At 40.9% G+C, this 13,377-nt stretch overlaps 2 protein-coding genes across 3 annotated transcripts in view; one reads left to right on the top strand and one right to left on the bottom strand.

Moving 5' to 3' along the window:
• Positions 1-13,377, top strand: part of IFT81 (intraflagellar transport 81) — a 209,636-nt gene that overhangs the window by 170,964 nt on the left and 25,295 nt on the right. For both annotated transcript variants that reach the window (XM_043441060.1, XM_043441068.1), the window contains one exon: positions 6,642-6,791. In XM_043441060.1, the coding sequence (XP_043296995.1) occupies positions 6,642-6,791 (150 nt within the window). The remainder of the gene's footprint in view (positions 1-6,641; positions 6,792-13,377) is intronic.
• LOC122423739 (alpha-aminoadipic semialdehyde dehydrogenase-like) lies at positions 3,440-5,170 on the bottom strand. The gene is given in 2 exon segments (XM_043441079.1): positions 3,440-4,567; positions 4,570-5,170. Coding segments are annotated over 2 exon segments (1,614 nt in total). The 3' UTR covers positions 3,440-3,554.

Raw genomic sequence — 13,377 nt, 5'->3', positions numbered from 1 at the left:
TGGGTGTTCATTGGAAGGACTGATGCTAAAGCTGAAACTCCAATACTTTGGCCGCCTGATGCGAAGAGCTGACTCATTTGAAAAGACCCTGATGCTGGGAAAGATTGAGGGCAGGAGGAGAAGGGGACGACAGAGGATGAGATGGTTGGATGGCATCACCGACTCGATGGACATGAGTTTGGGTAAATTCCGGGAGTTGGTGATGGACAGGGAGGCCTGGCATGCTGCAGTTCATGGGGTCACAAAGAGTTGGACACGACTGAGTGAACTGAACTGAACTGATAGAGTTGATACTGTATAAACATTTTTATTATTTTATAAAAGTATCCAGTTCACAAACAGAAAGTTTGAAAAACTGATCAGTCACCACAGATAAAGTGTGAGAAATCCTGCTATCTGTGGGAGTTGGTAGGGGATGAGAGGAACATGGTCAACCTTAGTAGCTATGCCCAGTTGTCTTCCAATTATTGTTCCAAATTTGTATCCCTCACTCTCAGTGGTGTATGGGTGTTATACTTCCTCCACATCTTCAACAACACTTAGTATTGAAGGACTTTTTATTTCTGCTAGTCAGATGGGCATTATAATGGTATCTTACTATGGTTTTAATTTGCATCACTGATTATAAATGAGGTCAGACATCTTTTAATATGCTTATTGGCCACTTTGGGTTTTCTTTTCTATGAAGTGACTATTCAAGTATTTTATCCATTTTTCTATTGGGTTATTTGCCTTTCTCTCATTGATTTGCGGGTTTAATTTATGTATTTAATTTATGTAATTTATGTATTTTTGAATATAAATTCTTTTTTGGATTAACGTGTTACAAATATATTCTTCCCAACTTGTGACTTATATTCTTAATCTCTTAATATATTTTTTGATGAATGGAAGTTCTCAATTTTAGCAAAATCAAGTTTATCAACATCCATTTTCAATGTGTGCGTGTTTTGTTTCAGAAATCCTTTCCTATCTCAGTAATCATAGTGATATTTTCCTATATTCTAGATTTTTAGTTCTTGTTTTCACATTTAAGTCTATATAATCCAGTTGGAATTGATTTTTATACATTATGAAGTAAGGGCTCCATTAATTGAGCATTTTGTTCTTTTCTTAAACTGAAGCATAGTTGTTAGTTTCAGTGTTAGTTTGTTGTACAACAAATGATTCAGTTACATACATATTTTCAGATTCTTTTCCGTTATAGGTTATTATAAGATATATTCAATATATCCCTGTGCTATAGTAAATCCTTGTTTTTTTATCTGACCCTGACTACTTTTCCCCTAGGTGGTTTGTCCAGTGAATGTCAAATAACCAATCAGCATAGAGCACATTGAGTAATCAGCAGGTTTGTTCTTTCACAAAAACATTTATAGCTTTTAGCTTTTAAAAATAGTTCCAGAGCACAGCAAGATAGAGAAGGGGAAGACTGGCCTAGATAATACAGAGGATAGCAGATGAAGAGGATTGATTTCATTTTGGGCACTTTGCCCAGGACACTTTTAATAGAACATATAGTTACTCTGAGGATTCTGAATCTGTGGTTATGTCAGGCTTACACATTTATTCTTTTAAAGGAAAAGTTGCAAGTTATTAAATTCTAGATACATTGGTCTGACTTAAATTTTTTAAACAGTTTCTGTAATCCAGCCATTGATAATTTTGCTGTGTGGGGGCTAGATTCCTTAATATTAAAACTAACTCAACCATGGATAGAGAAATATTTTGAACTTCCTTCTTCTAAATCACAATGTGTTCATCATTTCTTTCAAAGTTTTAGTCATTTAAAAAGCTGTCTAAACAATGAATTAGTGGGTTATTTTTATATGAAGAATTTTTAATCTTACTGTTTTTAAGGACTTTCTTTGTATATTCAGGAATCAATCAAGTCTTTAAGGAAAAAAAAAAAAAAACCTAAATTTTAGAAATATTCTCCTTCCTATTTTGCTACCTTACAGTTTATTGGGTTTGCCAAAAAGTTTGTTTGGATTTTTCCATAACATCCTACAGAAAAACCCAAACTAACTTTTTGACCAACCCAAGAGAATTACTGACCTTAGATTTAGCCTATTTTTAGGAGGCAAAATACCACATGATAATAGAGCTTGCATTAAATAGTGGCTTTGAATGAATTTTCCTTTTTTTTCTGTTTTCTAAAGCTCCAGTAATACATTCATTTACTTTTTTAAAATTAATTAATCTATTTTACTTTACAACATTGTATTGGTTTTGCCATACATTGACTTGAATCCACCATGGGTGTACATGTGTTCCCTATCCTGAACCCCCCCTCCCTCTTCCCTCCCCATCCCATCCCTCTGGGTCATCACACTGTACCAGTCCCGAGCACCCTGTATCACACATCAAACCTGGACTGGCGATTCATTTCACATATGATATTTCACATGTTTCAATGCGATTCTCCCATATCATCCCGCCCTCACCCTCTCCCACAGAGTCCAAAAGACTGTGTCTCTTTTGCTGTCTCGCATACAGGGTTATTGTTACCATCTTTCTAAATTCTGTATATATGTGTTAGTATACTGTATTGGTGTTTTTCTTTCTGGCTTACTTCACTCTGTATAATAGGCTCCAGTTTCACCCACCTCATTAGAACTGATTCAAATGTATTCTTTTTAATGGCTAAGTAATATTCCATTGTGTATATGTACCACAGCTTTCTTATCCATTCATCTGCTGATGGGCATCTAGGTTGCTTCCATGTCCTGGCTATTATAAACAGTGCCACGATGAACATTGGGGTACACGTGTCTCTTTCAACTCTGGTTTCCTCAGTGTGTATGCCCAGCAGCGGGATTGCTGGGTCATATGGCAGTTCTATTTACAGTTTTTTAAGTTGTCTCCACACTGTTCTCCATAGTGGCTGTACTAGTTTGCATTCCCACCAACTGTGTGAGAGGGTTCCCTTTTCTCCACACCCTCTCCAGCATTTATTGCTTGTAGACTTTTGGACAGCAGCCATTCTGACTGGCGTGAAATGGTATACTTTTATTACTTATAAAATTATTTATTACCCCCCTAATTATCCTTATAAAGAACTGGGCATTAAAAAGGTTAAGATTATTAAAGAATTTTCACATTGTAGGTAATATGGAAGTTTACTTTTATTTTGAAGTGATGCGTTAAGTATAATAGGCCAGATTCTTACTATGGACATTTTTTTTTAATTTATTTTTTATTTTTTTAACATAAAAATTACTTTTTATTACTTGAGACGATGTCATGAAAAGTTTTATTTTTTAAAAAATGAGTCTCTTGATTTAGGCCTCAGAAGCATAAGGGATTAACCACCACCGGCTGTCCCCACGGCTGCAAAGAGAGCTGAGGGGATGACTAAGCTGAGGTCCGCATCCTCAAAAGCTATAATGGCATTGTTTCCTACAAGTTCTAATAAACTTCTCCCAAACCACCACGGTCATATTCAAAATGATGCATTTATTCAAGGCAAACACTCATTTTCTTTGTCTTCTTCAGAAGAAGGAGTTACAACAATGCGTAAAAAGCTTGAAATGTCAATTTAAAGCACGTTTTTACTGAAAGTTGATTCCTTGGGCCAGAGGAAGGTCCTTACTGTAGTTGATGGTACAAGTAGATCTTCTCATGTACTGCTTCCAGGCGTCACTGCCCGACTCCCTGCCCCTGCCAGTGTGTTTCTCCCCTCCATATGCACCTCCAATCTCAGCCCCACTCGTTGGAATGTTGACGTTTACAATGCCACAATCTGATCCTTTTGGTCCAAGCCAGTGAAAGAGTCTGCCCATATCCTTGGTAAAGATGCTACTTGAAAGTCCCTGTTTGATTTCATTATTCCATGCAAAGACCTCATCTTCATTCTTGAATTTAAAGACATAAAGAATCGGGGCAAAAGTCTCTGTGTGTACGATGGATGTGTCATGGTCAAGACCTGTCACAATTGTCGGTTCTATGTAATTTCCAGGGCTATCCATAACCTTGCCACCATAGACAATGGTGCCACCTTCTTTCTTTGCTTCTTCCACTGCTCCAAGAAACATGCTTACTGGCTGTCTGGTGTGGAGTGGCCCATAGAGAACGTTAGAGTCCCAAGGGTTCCCAACACAGATCTGTGCGTAGGCCTTTTTAAGTCTATTGACAACTTCATCATGGATGGTTTCATGTAAGAACAGGCGCCTCGCGGTGGTACACCTCTGGCCGGCTGTCCCCACGGCTGCAAAGAGAGCTGAGGGGACGACTAAGCTGAGGTCCGCATCCTCAAAAGCTATAATGGCATTGTCTCCTACAAGTTCTAATAAACTTCTCCCAAACCTCTCCTGTACCATAAGGGCCACCTGTTTTCCCACCTGCGTACTCCCGGTGAAGGACAACAGGTCCACTCGCTCATCCTTGGCCATTGCTGTGCCGATATCTGCTCTATGGCAAGTCAAGGAACAAATTGCACCAGGCAGCTTGTTGTCCTCCAGAACTTTGGCTATTATCTTTGTAACAGCTACACTAATGAGAGAAGTTGTAGGAGCTCCTTTCCAAAGGCAGGCATTCTCACAGATCATGGCAATGGCGCTGTGGTGTACACGGCCACAGGGAAGTTGAATGCAGTGCTGATTCCACCCAGGCCTACAGGATTCCACTGTTCAATGAGAGCATGGCCAGGTCTTTCAGAAGGCAAGATGGGTCCCCCAATCATCCGAGATAAGCCAACAGCATAATGACAAACATCCATGTATTCCTGAACTTCTCCCACACCTTCCACCAAGATCTTCCCCATCTCCAAAGACACCAAGCTTCCTAGTACTTGGATCTTCTCCCACAAGGCATCACCAATTTGTTTCACTACATCTCCTCGCTTTGGAGCAGGAATATCTGCCCAGATGCTCCATGCTTCTCTTGCTTTCTTTACAGTTTCCTCATAGTCAGCCATGCTGGCCTGCCTGACTCTTGCAATAGCCTCATTGTTAGCAGGACAATAGGTGGTGATAACCTCTCCCCGGCCTCCCCAGCTTCCATTATACACGCCGTCGTTTTCCTCGCAGAGCCTCAGCTCCTTCAGCCAAGCATATTGGGGCTGATTGATGAGCAGAGTGGACATGAAGGCGGCAGGCCTGTTCCAAGGTCCGGAGAACTTGCTGTTCCTTGCAACGTGCACGCAGAGCAGACCGGGAACGCGCCACATACAGAGTCAGGGATGCGAAGGGGGCCTGCGGCCAGAGGAACAACTGAAGTGGGGCCCCGCCCCCGACCCGGAGGAGCCCATTGGGTAGGCCTGGCCCCGCCCTCGAGCATGCCCCACGCCGTCGCCCTGCCTAGCTGGGTCTTGCGTGGGAGCCGGGAGCTGTGCCCTTGGAGGTTAACCAGAACCTGGAAAACAGTGAGGGTCTGGACATTTTTAAAAGAATGTAGTTAAAAGGTTGGAGCAGAAAAATTATTTTATGTAGTAAAAAAAATCTGAAAATCCTTAGTACTAGTGGTGCATAAGAGAAAGTGATTTTTTAAAGTATTCTGTTCTGTTTTAGAAATACCAGAAAACTTTCACATTTGTCTCTTATACTGAACAATACTTTTAATGAGCCAGTGCCTCAGGACCTTTACACCTGCTGTTTCTACTACTTGGAATGCTCTTCCCTGCTTCCTTCTCCTTCCTCTAACAAACTCCTGCTACTTCAGTCTTGCTTAAATTATTTTTGAGAAATTTGTCATAACTCACCTCTCTAAAATTCCAACCCCCCCCACCACCACCTTTTTCTACCTTGGTCCCAACCCAGGTTAAATTCCTGTTATTTATTTTCAGGGCCCCTTCACTGCTTCATAATGTTCATTGTGGTTGTGAACATCAGTTCAGTGTTTATTTTCTTTACTGTTTCTTAATAGTGTTTATTTTGTTAAGGGCAGGATGCGTATCTTGTTTAGAGTTGTATTCTCAGTGTCTGCCCAGTGCCTATGTAATAGTTAATTAATAGTACTTGATAAATAAATTCCTTTAAATATTCATTTCACGTGCTTTTCCAAACTCTAGTTGGTATTGTTTAATAATGGGATCTTTCCATTAGAATAGTTACAGTTACTAGTAGGTCAGCAGCTGAATTAAGCAACTATGAGTTCCCACTAATTTGAGTATTTTTAGCTTTTGAACATTTGGGATGAGTTTCAGATGCTTCTTAGGGTATATGGTCACAGTACCTTTCTTAAACAATAAATAGTAACTGTAAATATTGACTATTCTGCTTGGTTATATTAATCCCAGTAGATCCAGGGTCACCAAAATAGTACAGTACATAAAAGATAAAATGATAAGAGCATAGCCAGAATTGGTCTTCCACTTTCTTCTTCTTTTTCTTTTTAACCTTTTTAACTTTTATAGGATTGAAGTTTCTGTTTTCCAAATCCTTATTGTAAAGCTCACAATGAATAGCTTTTATATAAGGATTTACAGTATTTAATGGGTCCAAAAAATCAAAATGTACATAAAGTATTTTAATTAAGCAGTTAGTCTCTCCAACTTTTTAATAAAACTAAGTTATTGTTCTATATTTGTGACATGCATGTTGGACAGTAGAAAAGAAAAGGTTTGTAATACATTGAGGTTATTTATAATATTTAGCAACTACTTTTCTACTTATTAAACTACACATTGTGTTCTTTTGCAGTTCAAGCGATATATCAGTAAACTTCGAAGCAAAAGTACAGTTTTCAAAAAGAAGCATCAAATAATAGCTGAATTTCAAGCTGAATTTGGTCTCTTGCAGAGGACAGAAGAACTTCTTAAGCAACGTCATGAAAATATTCAACATCAACTGGTAATAAAGAATTATATTGAGGTTCTAGAAGTACAAATGCCTAGAGGTTTATAAGTTGTAGCTTCATACTGAAGTCATTGTTTTTGTTAGAAAAACCATAAAAGTATTCATTTTTTCTGATTAATTATAGAGGTGACCTGTAAGCTGATTCATGTACTTTATTGTAGCAATGAGTGCTTTTTTATGTGTGCTGGGCTTTGGGATAATTAATAGAAGTTGAATTCCAAGTAGCTTTTTCTTTTGGTTAGCTAGCTAATACAACAAAAATGATCATATCAGGAAATTGGCTGTAATTTATTTATTTATCATGGCCTACTAGGCAGAAATCTAAGCAGCCACTTCTGTGAAGCTATGGAAAGATATATTCAGAGAAGATTCTATATGGAAGTTTGCCTGCAGGCTTGGTTCCCTATATATTTGTGCCTTGGTTGTCAAAAAAAGTTCAACCCAGAGAAATCCCTCTAGCAACAAAGCTGTTCTTGTTGTGGGTGCCAGTTTCTCTGAGTTTTCTTGATTTGGCTTTTTTTTTTTCTTTTACCCATGTGGAAATTATGTCATCATGTGATGTTGGCTTGCACGCATGCATGCTAAGTTGCTTCAGTCATATCTGACTCTTTGTGACCCCATGGACTGTAGCCCACCAGCCTTGCTGTCCATGGGATTCTCCAGGCAAGAATACTGAAGTGGGTTGGATGTTGGCTTACCAGCTAGCAATAATCTGTTAGAGGTTAATGAAATTTCAACTAGTTGTGGTTAGCTGGCAATATGAACTTTTCTGTCTCATGCTGTTGAATATTGTTTGCTTCTAGGGAACTGAAGATTGAACACTTATAGTACATCAAACTTAGGTTCTAACAGCAGTAACTTTTAAAATTGATACGTAGCAACTGCATTATTGCTCACTTCAAAATATTTTCTAATTTTCATTGTCATTTCTTTGACCTATGGTTACTGCTTAAAACCAAACATGTGGGAATTTTCTAGTTACCTTTCTGTTATTGATTTCTAGTTTATTTCTGCTATGACCAAAGAACATACTCTGTGATTTCAGTTCTTTGAAAATTCTGAATGTTGCATTATGGCTTAGCATGTGGTCTGTCTTGATCATTGTTCCATGCACAGTTGAGAAGAATATATATTATGTTGAGGATGGTGTTCCATATGTGTCAATTCAGTCCAGTATGTTAACCATGATACTCAAATCTTCTGTGTTTATTGACGTTTTCATCTGCTTGTCCTATCAATTATTGAGAAAGATGTTTTACAGTATCTATGATTTTTCTCTTTTTAGTTCCATCAGTTTTTGCTATACATCTTTCCTTAAGCTTCTTAGAATCAGAGCCTGAGAAGGGTATACTTGGTACAAGTGACTTTCTGAGGGAGGGAGTACCTTCAGAAGAAAGGGAATGAGGGAAACAAGTGGAGCAGTAGAAAAAAGCCAAACAAAGGTGTATTTTTTAAGTTTATTTTTAATTAGAGGATAATTGTTTTACAATACTCTGTTGGTTTCTGCCATACATCAATATGAATCACTCATAGGTATACATGTGAAGGGTGTATTCTTTTTTTTTTTTTCCCCCGGTGGGTTTTGTCATACATTGATATGAATCAGCCATAGATTTACACGTATTCCCCATCCCGATCCCCCGAAGGGTGTATTCTTGACTGAAGACAGCTTCATCTTGATCCTGTGAGGAACATTTGGGTACAGATTGTACCATGGAGTTGATTCCACCTTGAGGCAAGGGGTCTGGCCTTTTATACTCCCGTATCAGCCAGTCATCAGCCGTGGTAGGGTGATGAGGCCTAGATGAGGCAGCTCCCACTGGGCAAAGGGCATGTTCTGGAGAAGGGGCAACTGTGAGGCATTAGCAGTCAGCACTCATAGCAGCTTGCAAATGAGGTCTGAGTGGGGCACCAACAACATCCTCTATAACCCATCCCTTGCACTGAGATCTGCTTGTTTCTCATGTTAAAGTCACTCCATCCTGGTATTTCTTCTATAGGATTACAGTTGGTCAAAATTTTTAGGAAAATTTAGGAGAGTTAGTGGGAAAAATTAAAACTCTCTTTGATGCATTTGGTCCCAAAGACATAACTAATACTCGATATCTCCTTCCTCTACCATCCATCCTAGATTCCCCACACCTTTAGCTAGCACCTCCAGTGGTCTAGATGACTTACTTGGTCGGATTACTCAGTCCCTCATTCCTCAGAGCTATGAGATTCTAGTAACAATGCCCTTCTCAGGCTGTGGTTGCTAAACCTCATTTACTGGCAAAACAGGGCAGGAGAGTACAAAGATATGCCATAATGGATCACATGAATGCCAAACATATTCCTATCTGTCCCCCACTATATGCAACATCAGTAGAGCCTTAAGGTATCCAGCCAATAAATCACTCCTTTTTTTGCCCGCTGGTCTTTGGGCATGAGGAGCCCATGAGACAGGATAGTGGCCAGAGGATTAAGTTTAGAGGGCCTGTCAGTGTGCCTTCTGGTAAAAGCATGCCCATTCTGGAAATTAGAACATTTATACTCACAGAACCTAAAGTTGTGCCTCTTCTGTTGTGGGCATTCTCCAGTGGCTATATACATGTGATGACGAGATCTTCACTTAGTGTTAATTCTTATAGCTCAGTCCACATGCCTCCTCCCCAGACCTCCTTGTCCCTAGTCATTCAGTCTTGCTCTCTTGCTTCCTCCAGGCTCCTGACCAACAAACTAAGCCATTTGTCACTGCCTAGAGGATACAAGATAATCTGGGGTTTTAAGATTCTCAAGTGAATTTATCCAGTTATCCCCCTTTCAGACTTAGCACACATTCTCTTCCCTATCAGAGCCCTGACTTTGACATGGGATATATTCAGCCTTCTATGAAGTTTTGTCAGGATTAAGTCCTGTCCCTTGTTTTCAGGTTTCTCTGCTCTGTAGCCATAGGAAATGACGGTTTCTTTAAACCTTCTAAGGAAGTTCTCTGACGTTATTGCTTTGCATTAAATCACTGATTAATGGATTTGAGCCTGTCATTTGAGCTTAGCAACAGCCACCCTGATTTCATAGTCTTACAGTTACTATTTATTTATGCTGCTCAAATACCAGCAACATTGTACCAGCTAGTACCTTCCTGTGATAGTTCAGGTCCTCCAAGAAGCATCATCCAGAGTGGTTTAAATGTACAAGATTTATGAAGGAAGTATTTGTGAAGGGTAGAGGGAATCCGGCAGGAGGAGGCAGGGAAAGATGTCAGCTCCAGCGCAAGTCTGATATCTCTGCGGGAGGAAGGAGGACTGGGGAGGAAGAACCTCAGGCTGTAGGATATTTTAAGGACATTTTGGTTAGGAAGATGGGGAGTTCCTGAGCGGGTCACCAATAAGAGGAGTTCCCCGTCAGGAGGGAATGGGTTAGCCGCTGGTAACAGCCTGGAGGAAGCATGGCCTTGGCATGAACACGATGGTGGAGACAGAGGGGCAGCAGTAATGGCTGTCATTCAGCTTTGTTCCTCTCAGCAAACTCTCTTGAAAGAGATTCAGGCAATCCATTGTCATGACCGCCATAATCCCTTCCACCTATTTTCTGCCCTAGTTGACAAGTCTTAACAATTGTACTGCTATAACATGCCCAAGACTGATATTACTCTACTTGCCCTCAGTCAGAGGGCCCTCTGCCTCGTTCATCCAGTGAGTGATCCGACCCTAGAAGCCAGGTTTGATCAGGTTCTCTAGAAGCAGGACCTGAAACAAGAATTCTTGTTCCTCCTCACATGATTAATTCAGTGAGTGCTCTTAGGAGAAAGGAAGTAAAGGAAACAGGATGAAGCAAAGAGGAAAAAGTGGATTCATTTGGAGTCCAGTTTCATTCTGATTGCATAAAGAGCTCTGGAGCATAAATTGCGTCACAAAGTTGGTCTCATCTTTAGGCAAGAGGGCTGCCCCCTTTGGGCCCCTGTGTTAGTCAGTCATTTGCTATGGATCCCCTTACCACTCAAGAGGTGGTGTGACACAGTTCCTGTTCAGCCAAGGGTACACTTTGAGGAAGGGACAACTGTAAACCTTCAAAATACCAGTTCTCACAAGATCCAGGGGCTGGGTACACTGACACAGTAAGCAGATCACGGCAGAGCACCCACAGTATCCACTGCAGGTATCCTGAGATTAGTCCGTATGAATTTATTATAGTTACCTTCCAATTGGCAGTGTTTGACATGATAGATAACTCCCTCTTCCTGTAAAATTGTTCTTTACTTGTCTTCTAGCACACTATACACTGCTTGTTTTTCTTTACTAACACTACTGTTCCTACTCCATGGCTGATTTCTTCCCACTTCTTCAAAGCCTAGATGTCGGAGTCCCCCAGGTTTAGGCTTTGGATCTCTTCTCTGCCCTCAGTCCCTTGGTGATCTTATTCTCTTATGGCTTTAAAGACATTGTCTGTGCAGACAACTCACAAATTTGTATCTCCAGCCTAAATCACTTCTCAAATTCCAATCTTGTGCATGTAACATCTTGAACTGTCTGTTGGATTTCTACTAGAGAGTATAGATTTTTTTAAACACATCCAAACTTAAACTTCTGATCTTCACTACTGCCTCACCTGTCCTCCTGAGTCTTCCTCATCCCAACAAATAGCAACTCCATTCTCTCAGTTCTTCAGGCCAAAACCCCCTGGAGTCATCTTTACCCCTCACTTTCCTTCTCATCCTAACCCGTCATAATATCTCCTTGGAGGAACTTCCCGGGCAGTCCAGTGGTTGAGAGTTCGCCTCCCAATGCAGGGAACTTGGATTCAATTCCTGGTCCAGGAACTAAGATCCCACATGCCACAGTGCAGCTAAGCCCATGCGCCACAACTACTGAATTTGAGCTCTAGAGCCTGTGAGCCGCAACTACTGAGCCTTTGTGCTGCAGCTACTGAAGCCCACATGCCCTAGAGCCTGTGCTTCACAATAAGAGAAGCCCACATACCACAACTAGAGAGTAGCACCAGCTTGCCACAACTTATAGAAAGCCCAAGCGCAGCAACAAAGACCCAGTGCAGCCAGAAATAATATATATACACACATATCTTGTTGGATCTGTCTTTAAAATATATACAGAACCACTTCTTATCACCTCTGTTGCCCCCATCTGCTTCATACTACCATCATCTCTAACTTGAATTATTGGAATTGTCTTCTGATTTCTCTGCCCCTTGTCCCTCTATAGTTTGATCTCAGTCAGCGTAGATGTTAAAGTTTTCACTTAAAAACCCCTTTATTCTGAACCTTTCAACAAGTCTCCCATTCCATTTAAAGTAAGTCCAAGCTCTTTCACTGGCCTAAAACACAATATAATTTATCATGAAAACTAGGACACTTTTTAGAATGCAAAGGACAATAGATGTAAACTGATACTGTCTCAGCTAACCAGCTAAGTCCTATATGATCCCTCCCCTGTCTCCACCTCTGTTTTAAGCTCCCCCCATCTAGTTGTTTATTGAGAGGGCCAAGCATGCTCCTGTGCTGGACTGTTCTCAGTCGTGCCCAAGGATTGTAGTCCCCCAGCCCCCAGGACTGTGACCCCAAGGACTGTAATTCGCCAGGTTTCTCTGTTCATGGGATTTCCCAGGCAAGGATACTAGAGTAGATTGCCATTTCCAACTCCAGGGGATCTTCCCAACCCAGGGATTGAACCTATGTCTCCTGCATTGGCAGGCAGATTCTTTACCGCTATGCCACCTGGGAAGTCCCCAGGTACGTACCTACCTCATGTCTTTTGCACTTGTTGATCCCCTGGGTATCTCTGTGATTTGCTCCCTCACTTCAGAACTTCACTTAGGTGTCATCTTCTCAGGGAGATCTTACCTAACTACCTTGTTACTTAAGATTCCAACCCTACTCTTCCCTCACACTGTATGTATTTTAGTTGTTTACCTATTGCCCATTTGCTCTCACTAGAAGTTAGCTCTGTGAGGGAAGGGATTTTTTCCCCTGGTTTTTTCTTTTTTTCACTGCAGTATATCTGGTACCTAGAATTGTGTTCTAGTTCAGTGTAAGTTGTGTCTTACTCATTGACTGCAGAACACCAGGCTTCCCTGTCCTTCACTTTCTCCCAAAGCTTCCTCAGATTCATCTCCATTGAGTCGGTGATGCTCTGTCTAACCATCCATTCTCTGCCATCCCCGTCTCCTTTTGTCTTCAGTCTTTCCCAGCATCAGAGTCTTTTCCAGTGAGTCAGCTCTTTGCATCAGGTGGCTAAAGTATTAGAGCTTCAGCTTCAGCATCAGTCCTTCCAGTGACTATTCTGGAAGGTCTGATCTCCTTGCAGGCCAAGGGACTCTCAGGAGTCTTCTCCAGCACCACAATTCGAAAGCATCAATTCTTTGGCACTCAGCCTTCTTTACGGTCCAACTCTCACATTCATACATGACTACTGGAAAAATCATAGCTTTGACTCTATGGACCTTTGTTGGCAAAGTGGTGCCTCTGCTTTTTCATTCGCTGCCTAGGTCTGTTATAGGTTTCCTTCCAAGGAGCAATCGCCTTTTAATTTTACGGCTGCAGTCTCCATCCACAGTGATTCAAGAGTGTAAGAAAATAAAATCTGTC

This window comes from Cervus canadensis, chromosome 1, assembly GCF_019320065.1.
Source record: "Cervus canadensis isolate Bull #8, Minnesota chromosome 1, ASM1932006v1, whole genome shotgun sequence".
Lineage (NCBI taxonomy): Eukaryota > Metazoa > Chordata > Mammalia > Artiodactyla > Cervidae > Cervus > Cervus canadensis.
The sequence above is the reverse complement of the archived record's forward strand: the minus strand, read 5'-3'. Positions and strand labels throughout refer to the sequence as shown.